Consider the following 18,185-nt stretch of genomic DNA (forward strand, 5'->3'; position numbering starts at 1 on the left):
TCCTCCAAAGAGATAAAGACGGGTTCCCCACGCAAGCCCTTCTCAAATAAATGAAAACCAAGGAGGCAGGTATAAGATATAAAAATACAAATAATGTTTATTAAAAGGTGTCTAGTACCAACACTGGAAAACCTGAACAATAAAAAAATTAAAGAAATTACAAGACAGTTTGCATTAAATCTGGAACAGGCAGCTGTAGTACCACTGGGTTCCACTAGAGGGGGAGATTTGACACTGATAGGAATACAAACAATAAGGTAAATATACGGTACTCCAATTCAAAGGTTCCCGGTGTCTGTGGCAGCAAGAACGCGCGGGAATCCTAAATAAATACAAATACACAAATTAAGAAAACAAAAACCAACAACTCGGTGCGTGAATAAGATCACAACAAACATATAAATAACCCTAAAACAGTGCATACAGGATTTCACAACAAACACAAATAACCAATACTATAGGTGCTTCAAAAGTAAATAAACAAATACAGTTAAAAGAATACAAACAGAGTCTCTTTAAAGCTAAGAAACAGCATCTCTTTAAATGTAAAAGACACAGCATCTCTTAAAATCTAAAAGAAACAGCGTCTCTTTAAATCTAAAAGAAACAGCGTCTCTTTAAATCTAAAAGACACAGTGTCTCTTTAAATCTAAAAGACACAGCAGCTCTTTAAATCTAAGAAACAGCGTCTCTTTAAATCTAAAAGTAAATTTAAATTGGCCCAAGAAAGTCTGAATATTTTCAATGGAAATCTGTGACCTGCCAACCACTAGTCCTCTGGGTTGTGTCTGTCCTGAAGAGGTTTGTTTTTGGTACCCGATTCTCATGGCGTGACCATTCTTACAAAGCAAGCATATAACAGTAAAAATGATAATAATAAAAACAAAACAAACAAACAAAAAAAAAACTACATTGTGAACATGGGGTGTTCTCACCATCTACCAGTGCAATGTTCATTCCAACTGCAACATTAATCAATGTACTTCTCATTAGGCTGTAAAATAAAAAAAGAAATATACGGTAAATAATATTATACAGCATTGTATACAAAACAATGTAAACACTGTGCTAGCTTGCAACATGACTAAGATGACCAGTTTACCTCATAAAAAAACACACTAAATACTTCTTATTCAATGGTTTCCCCTCTTCACAGATAGGCAAATTTATTGTACTATGCAAGAAGTTAGAGTTATTTGTTTACTACCAATGCATAACCTAAAATGGTACAACATTCAGACTTTGCTGGCCTATTTATTAAATATTGTGAACTGCTGTACATACTGTAAACCACTGGTTTAAAAAAGAACTGCGCTTGGATATTGCTATAGTTAAGGTCACACTGCCATCTACTGGTGTTAAACTGTAAACATGATTGTTTAAATAAAGTCATTGGGAGCGCTGCTGCTCCCTAATTTCTATTGGAGAGACTGGACGGAAACTTAAGTCACCCCGCAGTGTGTTTGATTGTTACAGTACACGCCTAAGATGATTGAACTGATTTATTTAGTACTTTTTTTGTGGAAAGCTGATAAAGCAAACCTATTAAAAATACAGGCAGGGGTTTGTGCAGAACTGCTTTAAGGCATTGAAGGGTTGTTCTCTTCAGTGGTATTTACTTAGTCACCTTTCTGTAGCATACTAAGAAACAGCGCTGCACATCCACTGTATAATGCTAGGACAGGTAACCGCTGTATTTATGTTAAACCAGAGATGAAAATAAGACTCCCATAGGAGTTTAAGAAGACACACCAGAGCTTGTTACCTGTACACTGTGGCTAATTAAAATTGTAGTAAAACCAGGAATGGGAGACACTGCTGTGCAATGGGAGTATTATTTCCATCCTTGGTTAAACAATAATTGACATGTTACGTTAGAGACCACGCTGAGTGGAGTTTTCTTATCAGAGATTCAAGTTCTGAGATTTCTATTTTAAACTTTAACACGCAATTCACTGACATCTCATCAACACACACTAATTTTTAGAACAGCAAGTTTCTTTTTGCAGTGGGTGCTGTGTCAGGAGGAGATAAATAGATTTTCATAACAGTGCTAAAACAGAACATAAGTATAGCCAAAATAAGTGTGGTTTCAGCACTTACACTTTGTCTTCAAAACAAATGGTTCATCTGAATTTTAAAAGCAAAGTGTCCTTGAGGACATGCGTTTGACAGTCCACATTTATAAGATCTGTCCTCCTGGAAAGAATGGAAAGTTGCATTTTTTTTTTTTTAAAGCACATCCACAAGGACAAAACAACATGTGACAAGCAGTGCTCCAGTAATCAGTCTCTCCTGTGGTCTGTGGCACTCATTTACGCATTGCTGCCTTCTCTGGATGCACCATCTGTTTTCTTTTATAAGCTTCCTGTAAACTAATTACTGGTAGACGAAAGTACGCTCAAAGGCCAATGACTCCGAATCCAGTATTCAATATTAAATCTATCTAACTCTGACAGAATGCATAACAGCACTAGAAGCACTAAAATGCTTCATGATGATCAATGAACTAATCTCTGTGGGTTGTATAAGACAACATTACAGTATCATTAACATTGTATATAAAAATGAGGAAAAAACAAAAACAGGCACAAATCATAAACTTGTTTTAAAGTCTTTTTATGAATCAAATAATGTTCTATATGCATAAAACTGGTCTAGGCGGCTGTTGGTTCTCAAACAGATTCATTGAATCCGTAATACATTGATTATTATTTTCATTTTTAAACTGTGATGATGCTGTAGTGTAATGTGTGATTATAGTAACTTCTTAATTTGAAAACATCCGTTATTTTAGAACATTACAGTATGTCCTTCTGCTTTATTAAAATCCAGTTATGTGCAAATTATTAATTAATTATTTAATCTAGACAGCTTTGGTCTAAAGGGAAAAGTTTCTCATGAAGTACTTCAATGTGACAGATAAACAAGTTCTCAATTCAAAATGTGCAGATGTATTATTCATCTTTTGATATGGAATCTTATCATGGAGTGCATTTAAATTACGTCCTGCAAGAAATACAGAACACAACATGAAATTAGATTAACAAAATCCAAAAATCCTTGTCCATTTAGAATGTACAATCTTCCAAAAAATCTGTTTTTGTCTTTTCTTTAAGGTCTTCTGCTGTACCTTACTATGGACAGTGAATGGCAGAATGATTCCACTCCATGTATACTGTGCACCAGGGGTCTCCCTCCCTTGTCCTGGGGAGCTACAGGGCCTTCTCGTTTTCCTTTCAACTGAGCTCTCAGTTACTTACTTAATTGAACCAATTATTGGCTTAATTAATCAGATCTTTAGCCACTGATGATGTAAAGACACCTAGAAAACCTGCAGGATTGGGGCTTTCTGGGACCAGGGCTGGAGAGCGCTGCTGTACTCTAACAACCATTACTATCATTATTTTTCCAAAGTACTTACCTAAAACGTCTCTCCATCGAGGTTTTAAAACCATATTCACAGCAAGCCAAACCTGAATGAGTGTGCCTAATATCACAGCAACATGAGCAACCGCTGGGAATTCAACACATGGCATATATTAACAATATGAAAACCCTTTTTGGTTTATTTTGTGTTTGTTTATTAACGCAGGGACTGGCCATTTGATCAATTGCAATGAACTAGAAAATTAATTAGAAAAAAACATAAAAAATGCTAGGCAAAAGGCACTAGTCTTAAATCGACCAAACTTTTTTCTTGAACCACAAACACCTTCATTTAGGAATGTAAGCACATGAAGAAACAAAGCATAGGAAACACAGAAAAGACAAGTATCTACTGATACCTAATGCCCTCATTCCAGCGATGCAGAGCAGCAGCAGGACTGTTTCACTGTTCAGGCTGTTAGAAGATAGAAGGGGACTATTTTCAGCACAGTAGTTCAGAAGAGTCTCAACCCTAGTGTGAGCTCATTCCACTCTAAAGGGAGTTTCTTTCCTTCCTGTTTTCAGCGTTTTCACCCTCCTTGAATAATATAGCTGCTGTGTAACGCAAAAACAACCATGAGTAATACATTATTTCAGCTCAACCAGGAAATTAAGCAAACACCAGGATCAATGTTCAGTATACAGTAGATTAGCATATCATTGGTACAATGAGACAGATGTTTTAAGTGCATTAGATGAGATGTAGGCAGGGAAGCAAATGTATTTTACAGAAAAAAAAAAAACTAATAAAAATCAAAGAAAGGTACAAGTATCCCTGGCAGAGATGTTTTTACAGCACTCGGTTCAATGGAATTAGATTACAGTTAAAATACACAGCCCCATAAGGAAATTGCATACTATAACATTACTAGTCTTCACCGTAGGCTGAAATCCTACAAACGTAATGACTGAATATTAAAGTGATACTTACTTTTTTTGTGCTTAACACAAATAGCCAGTGTAAAGTTTTTAAGTATTGCATTCGATTTACCTGACGACGAGAGACAGGTGTCGTTCTTGCAGGTGAAGACGAATGGTACTGTTGTACTAACCAGCCTGTATTACTTGTTTGACAAGACAATGTAAATTGTCCAGAATTCAAGAGGATTAGGTTACAGCCTGTTAGTCAATACATTTGATCTGAAACTGCTGAAATTCTCAAAGCAAAACATATGGCCTTCCATTTGTGCTTAAGGTGTTTCTGGTTAGTTTTGTGGTGCAATATACTCCTGGAGCAGAAGCTTAGTGAAACTGATGACTTCAGTTACACAAAATGTATTTAATACGTTCAGCAGGCCCTATTATAGACAGCCACAAACGTCTCCCAGAACATTTAACATGACCTGCGGTGTTGACTCTTCGTGTAATATTTACCAGTCACTGTGCAATTAGGTACTGTACATTTCAAAGGTTACAAATTATCTGCAAAATGTAGTGTAAGCCTTTCGGTCTACCAAATGTAATGCATATTATACCTAATATGGAACAAAGTAAGACGTCTGCTTATTTCTCGTTGAGACAAACATTTGGGCTAAATTGTGAAGCTGATAAGTCTTACATCAAAAGTTTTTACAGACATTGTATTTTCAATATGTAGAACATTCTAGCTGTATTATGCTGGAACCACAATCCACTGCATTCTTGCAGTTTTCAATCTTGCAGTATGTCAGAAATCTGCGTAAAAACCTTACTTGGTTGTGCTTTAACATGGAACTAAGTGGTAAACTTTTTAAGAGATGGGTCGTTGATTAAACATTTGGTGAGTAAACAGAATTCCTGTTTGCATCATTCAGTTTACTGTTGACCTAATATTTATACTAGTTTAATTATATACCGTGAGATGACGTGATGATTGCAATCACATGTAAAATCTGTCATTTAAAAACCACTATGAAAGCAAATGCAACCCTCTCTTTTTAAACATGCCATGCTGTTTTAGAAATTGGTACAGTACTACAATAATAAACTTGAGATAACTTTGCAATAGTGCATTTCAGTAACTACTCTACTTGTTTGGTTGTATACCTGCCCACTTGAAAACCCCAAAGATGTACCCTACTCGGCTCAATCCACACGGTTGTCATGCTAAGGCGCAGGGGCGACCGCACTGTGGTTGATCCCTGGAGCCAGCATCGCAGCCTTTGTGTGCTGATGCACCAGGGAGGCAGAATAAGATGATTCCTGGAGCCAGCATTACACTTTAGCCATCAACACCAAGCAGAAGGATATCTACATCATCCAATGGAAGGAAACGTAAATGGATGGAAACACAGATGGATCACATTAGTTTACTGTAAAGCTACATCATAGTTGGTGCTTATCTTGGCAAGAAGTTTTAACATCTACTCTCGTAATGGAAATCATCAATGACTAATATGTTGTGCCCCATACATTATGATTTATTATTTAAAAACAAACCAAACATTTACATCTTAACAAGGTAATTGGCTATGTAGGTGTGGCCTGTAAACCAATTTAATGTAACAAAAAAGGTTCACAAAGATTGAAATGGTGATTTTATTACCTTTTCAGTCAGGAAACAAAAATGGGAATAACACAATTTTATTGATTCTTCTGATACAATACATGAATGTCAATGGTGCAGCAAACTGGCCCATTGACCTCACCCAGCAGAGTATTCAATGCAGCTGACTGTAGCCTATATAGACGAGGCACAAAGTAAGAAATAATGCTCACAGCTCAGAATGGTATTTCAAAGGAATTTATTTAAAATTCAAGCTTGGATCATACCAATTCAAGGTATGATTTTGATTTTCAGCTGATTTTGTTTCATAAATAAGAGAACAGAGATAAAAACAAACGCTTTACTGTATTACTGCGTTTATATAACCCCCCCCCCCAATACAGGTAAACTTGCCGGTACAACACAGACAAAAATATTGACTGAAACTAAGAACACTATTACAGTCATATCATATATATATATATATATATATATATATATATATATATATATATATATATATATATATATATATATATATATATATATACACACATAGATACACACACACACACGACTTAAGTGTGGATAAGTGCATGTACAAGGACATTTAGTATAGTACTACACATTGTAGACCTAATTTGTTTATGTATAAGATAATCAAATATATATTTACAATAATAATCAAATACATTTTTTTTTTTACTCAAGACAAATGTTTTCATATCAGAACAGCAGTTATCAGGGCATCAGCTTTTGCAGTAGCTAACCTTCATCCTTGTGCTGTACGTGCACTTGCAGATTTATCCATCATAATCCCTTTTGTACATAAACAAATATAATTGGAAAGCAAGTTTATAAAGAGCAGTTAAGAGGAGAGAATAATAAATAACAGCCTTGCTCACTGACAATAGAATTGTACAAGAAACAGAGAGTTTCTCTTTGGTGTTGCTGTGGTGTTTACAGAACGAGACATTTCATTCCAACATACCCTGAAAGAAAAGAAAGAATCAAGATGTCGAATGATTTGTGTTGAATGAGTGAAATAATCCTCCGTTCTGTGCTACGTTACGAAAGTGTGGTTTACTTGAACAGGAATTCAATTGTTTATTGACTTTAGAGTTGAATAGGTTAGTTAATGCACTTAAAATTTTCAATCTAAGATGTGCATCCCTGTAGACAATGTCTCCACGTCTGTTACTCTTTAGAGTTTTGGATAGATCTAGAGAACGGCTTGTCCAATTGTGTTTACACATGGGAAAGATCTTCTTATATTGTGGGTATCCCAATCTGTAAAGGCTATCGGTCTGTCTGACCGTCTGCTCTACTGTGTGCTTCACTTGAACCGCTAATACAATTGTCATGAAACTCGGTAAGGAAATTATATAGTACACGTAATTGATAATATAAGAATACAGGGGTATATGGAGGCATCTGTCCATATTCATGCATGTCGAACGTTTGTGTATTCAGTGGATGTAGGTCTTGACGATCTACTATTTCATTTTATGTCTGATAAGCTCTAATTCTGTACAGCTAAGCTGGGGAAGAATGCTGCTCAAATGCTTGTAGTATACGATACACTATTTCACAGAGTTTGAACCGCAGGGCATATAAGCATCACTTTACAGTTATCTCAACCAAACTGCCAAAGATTACCTTATACAATAAGAAATGCCCAAGTAACGGGAGCTGAAGCAATGGAGTAAAACATTTATTTTGCATCTGTTTGGTATAAAATACGCAGATCTTGCAGCAGCTGTTCTAAATTTACAATTTAATTGCTAAACAGAGACCTTTCTAATCCTATGCTATGCTGGAATCTCAATATACCAGCAAATGACTAATTGTGATGCACTTGAGAAATTTCCATTTTAAGTGACTTTGGCTAAATGAATTAATGAGTGAAGCAGATCGTGTCTCACCTCATCAGAGTCATCATTATAAAGCCTCCTGCTTGCAGCGTTGTTGTCTAATTCATCTGCAATACTCTGCTCCTCATTTTCCCTGAGGACTGAGTACCTGTATGTTACATTGCTAAAAACACAGAACACAGCATAGCATTAACTGTTCAAATCAAACAGCTCAAATTGGATTTAACCTCTGCAGGTGAAAACACATGAGCCTAAACTCCAGATTCAAGACTAATTATGTAAATCCCATTGGTTATAAGCAGAAGTGACCCATCACCCCCGGCGCTGCATAATCCTTTTAAAGGGACACTAAAACAGTGCAGACCTGTAAAGTTTCCAGTAGCAAATCAACGTAACAAAACTTGAAAAATGCAACACTATTGGTTGATTTCACACACCCTGATTAGCACTAATCCTGGTCTAACTTACCTGAGGCAAAGTTTGGAAAGATTAGTGCTAATTGAGGTCTGTGAAACCTGCCAAAAAACATCTAATTCTGGAAAAATGAACATACTTTACCAGATGGACATAAAGGACACAGCTGGTAAGCGTTTGGATTTCTTACCTCTGAGGAAAGCAATATTTTCTAATAATAAGAGAAGCAGCTAAGACTGCAATGAAGGCAACGATCACCACAGCAACAATGAGTCCCGGGTGTAGCCGGCCCTGAAAGAAATACAGTGATAATGAACTTTAACTTGATGTAATTTTGTAACCATCAAAAGACCAGCTGATGGCAGGTGTGGAATGAACTGTGCAACCACATTCTATGTATTTACATTTGGATTGCTTTAGCAGACCATTATCATAACAAGAGACTGTGCATCTGTTAAATGCTGCTGTAACATATTTTACCAGGCAATGGATACCACTCCTGTAGAGCTTTACCAGAGGCCACAGAAGCAGGCTCTAAATATTTTCCTAGTGGATGCTGAACAGTGCCTGTGAGACCACTCTCAGAAAGACTCTTTCCTCCTGGAGGATTCGCACCTCTAGCTACAGGGATACAGGTGTCTGCTTATCTGTATGTTTCTCTTACAACTCTAGCATTTATTTTTAGATTGGCACATCCAGTTATGAGGAAACTTGGTAAGGTCAGCTCTCAAGGTTATCAAAATATAAGTCCTGGTGACCTACATGTGCCTTGGTTCTGAACAACACAAGGTCATAATGTTAGTAAACTAACTGTGAACAGTTTTAGCACCCCTAAGTCACATTTTACTTATTTTTTACTAAGCTATATTGGAAAAAAGAATATTTTCATGAAACTTAAGTAACTGTGGTTGTTGGTTTTGTATGGCAACTATAAATGTGTATCTTGAGTTATGCAATTAATTAATCAGGTTTTGCAGAGTTAGTCTAATATAACACATGAAAAGGTGCACTCCACAAGTTATGACGGATCCTCTTTTGAACGGAGTTCATTTACAACGTACAGTATTGAGGAGGCATGTCCCTCTGCCAAATAACATGGGGTTTTAATGAGGAATTACATTGGTTAAAACGGACTCGTTTACAATACCGTTTAATACGTACAGCTTTCCTGTTCCACAGGTACATATGCTGCGCAAATAAGTGGGGCAGTAAATGAGTCACGATGGCATGTGACGTCAGGCAGAGCAAACAGGTGCTGTTTACTTGTATTATGTTTTTGTTGGCACAGCCGTTGTACCGTTTAAAGGTATACAATTTTAATTATATTTACAGAAAATATAAGATCGTAAAATGGTACTACATATTACACTGTGCTGCCCACAGGGGCAGTTACATAACTTACAGCATTTGGAATTGTGTTTACTTCGTTTATAAAGTAGGGGTTTCCATTGTCCCTTCGAGTCAGTTATAAGTGGTGCACCCGTGTTACTGAGTGCTGTATCCGCTATTTGATCAGGTGGTATTCATTCACCTGTGCATCAGCTTTCGAGGGTTTTTCTTCGTCGGCAGTCACGTCTCCCACACTAAGTAAAACCTTTGCTCCTGAGTGTTCAGTCTTATGCATATTGTTTATTTGTATATTACCTCCGGCGCTGATAAATGATGTTAATAAACAAAAAACGGACAGCAGATCAAGAAAAGACATCCCCCTGAGACGCAAAAACACCGCCATGTTTAACGGGTCTACTTCCTAGTTTACCTAGCAACAGCGGACTCACCTGTGTCTGTTTGTGATTGGGCAGTATGGGCCGCCCTGGGTTCTTTAACTTTACTTACGTAAGTTACATTTATTTATTTATTTATTTATTATTTAAAGTACATTTTATATAAACATACATAGACACTAGACTTATATCAACCCCCCCAGATCAGAATAAGTCTAGTCGAGAGGGTGCCATAACAACATTTCTACTATATGAAGTCATAATAATAATAATAATAATAATAATAATAATAATAATAATAATCTATGATTAATGACGGACGCACATGTAATAATTACAAAAAATATATATATATATATATATATATATATTATATATATATAGATATATATATATATATATATATATATTCAGTAGTCATAAGTATTACCATTAGAAGTTTGAACGTCTGAAACTCCAAGACAATGCTCCTCAGGTACAGCAGGGGTCACTGTAGTTCTGGAATAAACTGGAACAGGTGAGTTAGTAAAAGGGTTACCAACAAATGGAAGTGCTCTTGTTTAATTTAAGAAAATAAATAAATAAAAAAACCTGGACCTGTTACATTTTATTTACTTATTTATGTTTAACCAAACTGCTAAAACCAAACAAAAAATATGAATAACCATAGCTCAGTACACACATATTTAATGTGGGGGTTATACTTGTTTATCAATTTACAGTATATCCTTTTTATTTACACACTTCACATGTTTTTTTAAATTTTATTTACTCATTTTGACTGTATTTTAAATAATGTCAGAGATAAGATTTAAAGGTTATTTAATAAAGTAATCAGGTTAAAACTGAAGTATAAACTTAAAAGCTTATATGCTCTTAAACTTCTATGTTCAATAGGCTTTATTGGCTACATTAACCCCAGAACACAGAGTATAGTTAAATATGAATAAGGAACAGCACACACGACTAAAACATATTGTGTGCCACTATATTATAAAATGGACTTTGAACCTGAATTGTATTATGTCAACTCCAATGCTCAAGTGGGCATTTTTCTTGTAATCTTACAGTTCAAACAGGAGCTGTTATATTCAGTTTGTACTTATGTCCCCTGCTGGCAATTCCCTGTCGGGATGCTGTATATATAATATATGTGTGTGAGTGTATGTGTGTGTATAAAAAGGTCTTTGCTTAAACCTCGTATATATATATATATATTATATATCTATATATATATATATATATATATATATATATATATATATATATATATATATATTTATATGATGCTGTATCCTAACAAGGAGTACTATTTTCATTGGTATATTAAAGAGCTGATTTGTTGCTGTGTGTGGCTGATCATTTGCAGTCTTCATGCAACAAACAGGGCTTCATAAATATGCATCTTAGAGTTCTGTCAAGCGGGCACCATTGTTTTTCCTCTGAGGCTTATGCTAGAGATAATGGAGTTAATGAGTTGTTTGTGTAACTTGAAATGCAATTATGATGACCTTTTTGGGATGGGACAGAAGGTGTCTATCTACCTAATGTTGAACTGCAGTTGAAACAATTCTACAAACTATACTAAAATGCAAAAGCATAAAACAAACTGTACACCATATCCCTTGGGGAAGGGAAAACTTGTTTTGAAAAACATTAATAAAATAATGCAGCCATAGATCTATTTATTTTGTGTTGGATTTAAACACTTTACATATATCAAATGAATTAGAAATATTAGAAGGCTGGTTAAAGATTTCTGAAATAGTTTTATTATTAGAGTTCCAAATTACTTTTTCCACTAAAATGAAAAAAAAAAAGTTTTTGTCTTGAATTACATTTATCATGACGATACAACCTTGCATCTTTGCATTCCATGTTTTTGGAAAAGTGCCTGACATTGTACTCAGTACTCAAACTGATTGGTAATTACATTTGTAAAAAAGCCATTTACAGTGCTGAGAAAAAGTTTGTGAACCCCAATGATAATTATGGAAATTCCATAGTTTTACTGTGCTGGCCTTCTTGAATCAAAACCAGTTTTTTCTTAAATATCCAACAGGGTTTATATTAACCAATTCCATGTCTTATGAAACAAAATTATGTATTAGACAAAGAATGAATAATTAAGATTCAGGGTATGTGAAAAAAGTAAGTGAACCCCTGGTTGTATCAGCTCAAGTAAGGGCATAATTAGAATCAGGTGTTCAAATAATTAGGTAGATCTTCAGGGGTGAGTTTGGGAGGCCCCACCCTATATGAAGATCAGAAGCTTTGTGAGTTTGGTCTTCACCATACAGGTGTGTGGAAACACGTCATGCCACGATCAAAAGAAATCTCTGAGGACCTCAGAAAAACAGTTATTGATGCTCGTCAGTCTAGAAAGGGTTACAAAAAACCATTTCTAAGGATTTGGGGCTCCACCAATCCACTATCAGTCTACAAATGGAGAAAGTTCAAGACCACAATCACTCTACCAAAATCTTTCCAAGAACAAACTGGAAAATCATCAAGGAAGTGACAAAGAACCCCAGAGTAACATCCAAGGATCTGCAGGCCACTCTTGCCTTGGCTAATGTGAGTGTTCATGACTCAACTATCAGAAAAAGACTGAACAAGAATGGTGTTCATGGAAGGATAGCCAGGAGGAAACTTCTGCTTTCTAAAAAGAACATTGCTGCCCGTCTTGTTTGTCAAAGAGCACATAGATGATCCACAAGACTACTGGAACAATGTTCTCTGGACAGATGAGTCAAAGGTAGAACTTTTTGGCCTCATGAGAAACGTTGTTTGGCGAAAACCAAACACTGCATTCGAACAGAAGAACCTCATCCCAACCGTCAAGCATGGTGGTGGGAGTGTGATGGTTTGGGGCTGCTTTGCTGCCTCAGGACCTGGAATGCTAGCCATCATTGACACAATGATGAATTCTGCATTCTGTCAGAAGATTCTAGAGGGGAGTCAGGCCATCCGTCCGTGAGCTGAAGCTGAACCGAAAGTGGGTCATGCAGTAAGACAATGATCCTAAACATACAAGCAGATCTACAAAAGAATGGCTGCAGAAGAAGAAATACCACATTTTAGAAGGCTTAGTCAAAGTCCTGACCTAAATGCATCGTAATGAAGTTCCTAACTGGCCAGTGCAACACCAGCCAATAGAAAATAGCATCTTCAAGAGGCGGTTGTCATTCCATTGGAATGCTTCAATATTTCTATTTGGAATGTACCTGGAATGTTAGGGCATGTATCCTCACTGTGTTCCATTCTGTTATATTTTGATGGAACCAGTCAGCTGTAAACTGTAACTTTTTGGACAAACAACAGTTGATTTAGCAACCGCTTCCAATTAGAACATAACATTGCGAGAAACTTTCTATATAACACATACTATGAATGCAGGTTGTTGTGATGGTAATACAAGTTTTTAGCAGTGACACCTGAATGAATGAATGAATATTGTACCTTAAAACAGCTCATCTATATGAATATTTCAGTTACAAGTAACAGTATTGACCAAAATATGACTTTTTATGTAATGTTCTGTATTATAGTTTGCTGGAGGTCTTAACATACTAAGAACTGTTACAAGCGTACAATCTGTGTATATTTAAGGTAGTAAAGATAATGAATGGTTTCAGTTAAAAAAACAGCACAACATTAATTGTCCCCCACTGGAAAATCATTGTTTGTAAAATACACTAGATTTAACTTCATTAAAACTCATTGACTACATTGACAAATGTTGATAAATCTAATGCTTCTATGGACCAGTATCTAGCATTTCAGGAGACCTGCAGGACTTTCCACAACATGACGGCTTAACTCTCTTGAAATTCATTTTTACTGATAAGGGAAATTGCAATACAGTGTTTTATATTCACACCATGTTATCTAAGATGGAACTAAACAAATGCATGCCACTTTTACTTTCCTAATCTAATACAGTGTGCAGGGGCTAGTTCATCGTGCTGTTGTGATAAATATTATTTTTTTCAACCTACTCAGTGATACATTTGTGAAGTTCTAAATGGAACTACAATATGATAAGAAAAGGGTATTTGTTGTCTAAATTTATTTCATTTTTAAATAAAAAAATAACCCAGCCGCCTGTTTTGGCATGTTTTACAGACACAATAAGGCATTGTTTAATCTTGTAAAGAAACTTGTTCCCTGCATTCCCAGACAAGCTCAAGCTGTTGCAGCTGGAGCTGAACCAATTAAAAGGTTTGCAAACATTTTGGAAGGGCTGTGGTTGTGAAAATAAACGAACATACCTGTTGAAAGCCCTTTCTTGTGTTGGTGGACGTTGCCCTCTCCCATTTGTTGGCTTGGTGGAATAATTGGAGGACTAAAAACATTCAACCAGTCCCTGCAAAATATAAAACAGATTTGTTATCGAGGATAAACAGTAAAACAGCAGGCATCGTAAAGAATTTATCTTCCATCTATAAAATAAAAATGCCCAAAGCCTGTTTTTCAACTTTACACACTAGAGAGATGGAACTGCTTATGGTCTCCATTTTTTAATCTCATCCTCTTCAGAGGACTTATTTTGTATTATTGCTTTTTTACATTCACTGTTAGTGTAATAGTCTCATTTTTGGTCTGAATATGTGCTATTGTTTGACAGTATCAGTATTTTCAGAAAATTACATTATTTTCTTCACGGAACCCTATACCATAATCTCAACACATATCTGATGCCATTTTAGATATTTGCTTCTCAAGTCTTCAAGTAAGATTTCAGTTGGTTATTCGACTTGACGTTTCACAAATCACTCCTAGCTGAAAGCAGAGATGGCTTTTGAAAGAAAGATTGCATTACATTTGCGTAAGTTTTCAAAACAACATTACGTGAATGTTTACCCACTGCAAAGTAGGTTGGGTAAGTGTGACCTGGATATAAATTGTTCCGTTTGAAATAAGCATTGGACCGATTTTTTTATGTTAGTGTTTGTTATACAAATAACTGAAGACATATTTCACTTGCAATATGTTGATTTGGCTTCTGTTATGAGGCATTTGGATCTGGCACTTTTCATTTTGGCACTAAAGTCTTTGATGAAAGGTCAAGTGAGCTTGTGACTTGTCAGCTTGTGACGTTTTATATATATATATATAAAATGCCATATGCTGATTCCTGCTGTTTTGGTACTTTCTGCGTATTAAAACTTGGCCACGGTTAGTTATGAACAGTTTCCCTCAGCACGTCTGCTTGTAGTGGGCTGTGTACATTAGTCAGGTCTACAGCAAATTTCACGTCTCTAAAAATTAGGGAATTTTACATTTAATTTTTTAATTTTTTTGTTCTATCTATATATAAAAAATTTGATTTGATAATTATTTTTTTCAATTCATATTATTTTTTTTAAGTTTGTAAGCAGTCAATGAGTGAATAGTCTTGTGAAAAAAATACAGCATCAGTTAGCTTATTTGATTAAAACCCGGGCAATAGATGGTTAAGCCATCGTTTTCAACATAATAATGTTGCAGTTTTTAAAGACTGCAGAGCTATACAACAAATGCGGTGTTGTACTCCTGTGGAGCCAATGCCACATGTATTCTGCCAGAGGAGTATTGTCAGCAAATGAGAAGATTTTCCTATTTAGCGATGATAGTGTATGTTTATTCTGCTCACAGATTGGGAAGCACATTTTGCATAAAGTGAAAATAGTGTAATATGTCTGACAAACATGTTGACCGTCGTTCTTACATCTTATCATGGAGTATTGCAGAGTTCTGGATGATAGTTAAAAAAAATTGCAAAGCTTGAAAAATATCAGTAACTACAGCTATGACGTATGGATTGCTTGGAAATTAAATTATATATAAAAATAATAATAATAATAATAATAATAATAATAATAATAATAATAATAATAATAATAATAATAATAATAATAATAATAATAATAATAACAATAATGGCATTATCTTGACTTTAATATTTTCCTACAACTGAAAACGCCACTGCTACACAACTGTCTTTTCAAGAAAATCCTAATGTTTTCTATAATAAGTCATTACAATAACATGTACCATCTTGTTGAAACATTAAAATATTTGAAAGAATGCATGTGTTTGTCTAAAACATATAGATTATAATTCATTAGACAAAATCACACACCCCTTTTGACTCCAATTCATCCTCACATCTTTGAATAAAGGAGACCAATCCAGCCATGATAAACGTTATATTTTTCTCTCTACTTGGTGCTACAGCCCCATCCCATTATTGAATTATGGGCCAGGTCTCCTTTCAGGTTAGCTGGGCCAAGCACGATGATCAGTATACTCTGAATGCAGGAAATGGTCAACTAAACACAACTTTTGACGCTAACTGTCCTTGACATGCTGGGTGTGAGTTGGGTTTTTCAAGGTCACGTTGTACAGGTTTTTTTTTTTTTTTTACAGCTCTGTCCTATCTTTGAGGTGATTGCTCTCACCACATATAGACTTGTGAGATCTCCTGAGGTGAAGGTTTGCTACAACAGAAACTTGCTTCAGTTGCTTTTCATCTAGCACGGCTGCTTTTGTAAGGATTCTGATCTGTACTCTTGCTCCCGAGGCAGTCCTTTTACAGACAGTCACACAATTAAACCAGCCCAGCTTCCAACCTTCCTCCACAACTTCCTACCCCATCTGGATATAATTGTAACATAGAAAATAACAGTAATACTTAAACTAATATTAGTCAACATCTGTATAGAAGGATCATCTATATTGATCACTATGATGAATCATGGTGTTTATACTCTGTTACAACCACAGTGCAAAGTGTTTTAGAAATTGGCTGTATTGTTATTTAAATATGCACTGTCTACAGTAGTATGAATGATTGAGCAGTATTAAATTACCTTTTTCTTAGATTGTTAAAGTATATTCTAAATAACAATTGTAAATATTTTTGGTCAACTCGTCTCAATGCTCAATGGTGCATCAAGCAGTGTCTAAGATCCAATTGCAATGTGTGTTTTTTTATTCTTCTGTCCTTTGACGATGCATTATCACTTTCTGAGCTCTGTGTCTCTCCTGCTCTTGCTCCAATACATTCAAAATACCCTTTTTGACTTTTCACAGGGGAAAGAGAAAGCTAAGAGTTTAATATGGACTATTTTAGGAATAACCTTTGATGGGACCTCAGATCAACCCAATCTGCCGGGGATAAAAAAAAAAAAAAGTCAACCCTTAGCCTCTTATAAGGCTATGAAAACATGTCCTGGTAAAATTCCAGATTTAAAATCAAAAAACATTTGCTAATCAATGTAAAACACTTGTCTAATAATGTATAAAACAAGGATAAAACGGTAAAATAAAATATATGGGAAACATTTTATTGTGCTCCTTCAATGTGGCTTTGTATCACTTTCAGCATATTTTTCATGATGAGCTTCATTTTGACCGAGTAATGTTTTAATCTCTTCATGACCCACCTATTTACAAGTGTGTCACTCACTGGCAGGAGCTTCCTTTTAAAAATCATTGCATTAAGATGCCCCATCCACAGGACCCTGCCAAAAGAATGCCACAAGCTGACTCTACATAATGTACAAAGATGTAATTCAAGCCCTAGTTGCCATTTTACAAGACTACAAAGCACCTCTGATTCAAGGGGTAGTCAGTTTAAGTCCCACACGAGACAGAAGTGTGAATCCCTCATTTTCAAAAATATTGCTTTATTTACCTTATAGACCTATAAGGTTTGGCTTTGAATCCAGTTCAATTCACAAATGAAACAAAGTTGAGAATTGCAACTTATCTTCAGGTCTACATCATTAGTAGAGCACGGGAGTCTGATTCTTGAGGGTTGTGATTTCAAACCCTATGTTAGGGGCATGTGTTTTCCTTTCAGTTTCAGACACTGCCCTTTTTGATAAATCAGTGGGCTTAAGCATAAAGATAATAATATGTTGAGACTGATATAAGATCTTATCTGCAATGCAAGATTTCACATGGAGGCAAGTGGTGCAGTGTGATAATTCACTAGTATGTGGTGTTGTTCCTCCTTAGGGGACTGGGTTCAAATCTAGAGGATTTTTTTCCTTTATTTTCTAATGATTGCTTCATTTACCATATATTCAGTGTGAAGCACAGATTTCCTGTGGGAGCAGTGGGCTAGGCCCACTGCCGCCTCTCCCTGAGGCAGTTTGAATCCAGCTCTGGGTAAGTAATGATTGTTTCCACAGATGAAGGAGGGGTCTGGCCCCCCTGCCTGGGGGGGGAGAGTTTCAGGTTGGGGTGTTGCTACCTGAGAGAAAAGAAATGTGACCAAACTGTGGT

The 18,185-nt window shown here is 35.7% G+C and overlaps 2 protein-coding genes and 1 long non-coding RNA gene across 3 annotated transcripts in view; all 3 read right to left on the bottom strand.

Annotated features, from left to right (window-relative positions):
- Positions 1–125: 125 nt before the first annotated feature.
- Positions 126–2,543, bottom strand: LOC121297724. Its single transcript, XR_005947201.1, has 3 exons — positions 2,104–2,543; positions 936–994; positions 126–322 (listed from the first exon to the last, which is right to left on the bottom strand). It is a non-coding gene; the product is annotated as an uncharacterized LOC121297724 (long non-coding RNA).
- A 3,870-nt stretch (positions 2,544–6,413) lies between these two features.
- LOC121298321 (sortilin-like) lies at positions 6,414–10,070 on the bottom strand. The gene is made up of 4 exons (XM_041225381.1): positions 9,713–10,070; positions 8,372–8,472; positions 7,819–7,930; positions 6,414–6,885 (listed from the first exon to the last, which is right to left on the bottom strand). The coding sequence occupies exons 1-4, from the start codon at positions 9,911–9,913 to the stop codon at positions 6,871–6,873; spliced, it is 429 nt and encodes a 142-aa protein (XP_041081315.1). The 5' UTR covers positions 9,914–10,070; the 3' UTR covers positions 6,414–6,870.
- A 4,023-nt stretch (positions 10,071–14,093) lies between these two features.
- Positions 14,094–18,185, bottom strand: part of LOC121298390 (protein CFAP20DC-like) — a 55,644-nt gene continuing 51,552 nt past the window's right edge. The window contains 1 exon segment of the mRNA XM_041225501.1: positions 14,094–14,274. Within this exon segment, the coding sequence (XP_041081435.1) occupies positions 14,094–14,274 (181 nt within the window).

This window comes from Polyodon spathula, chromosome 23, assembly GCF_017654505.1.
Source record: "Polyodon spathula isolate WHYD16114869_AA chromosome 23, ASM1765450v1, whole genome shotgun sequence".
Classification (NCBI taxonomy): Eukaryota; Metazoa; Chordata; class Actinopteri; order Acipenseriformes; family Polyodontidae; genus Polyodon; species Polyodon spathula.

Coding starts and splice junctions, on each gene's coding strand:
- LOC121298321 (XM_041225381.1), bottom strand. CDS start 9,913: ATGGCGGTGTTTTTGCGTCTCAGGGGGATGTCTTTTCTTGATCTGCTG. Junction 8,473..9,712: donor CCTCGAAAGCTGATGCACAG/GTGAATGAATAC, acceptor TATTTCTTTCAG/GGCCGGCTACACCCGGGACT. Junction 7,931..8,371: donor AAATATTGCTTTCCTCAGAG/GTAAGAAATCCA, acceptor CTGTGTTTTTAG/CAATGTAACATACAGGTACT.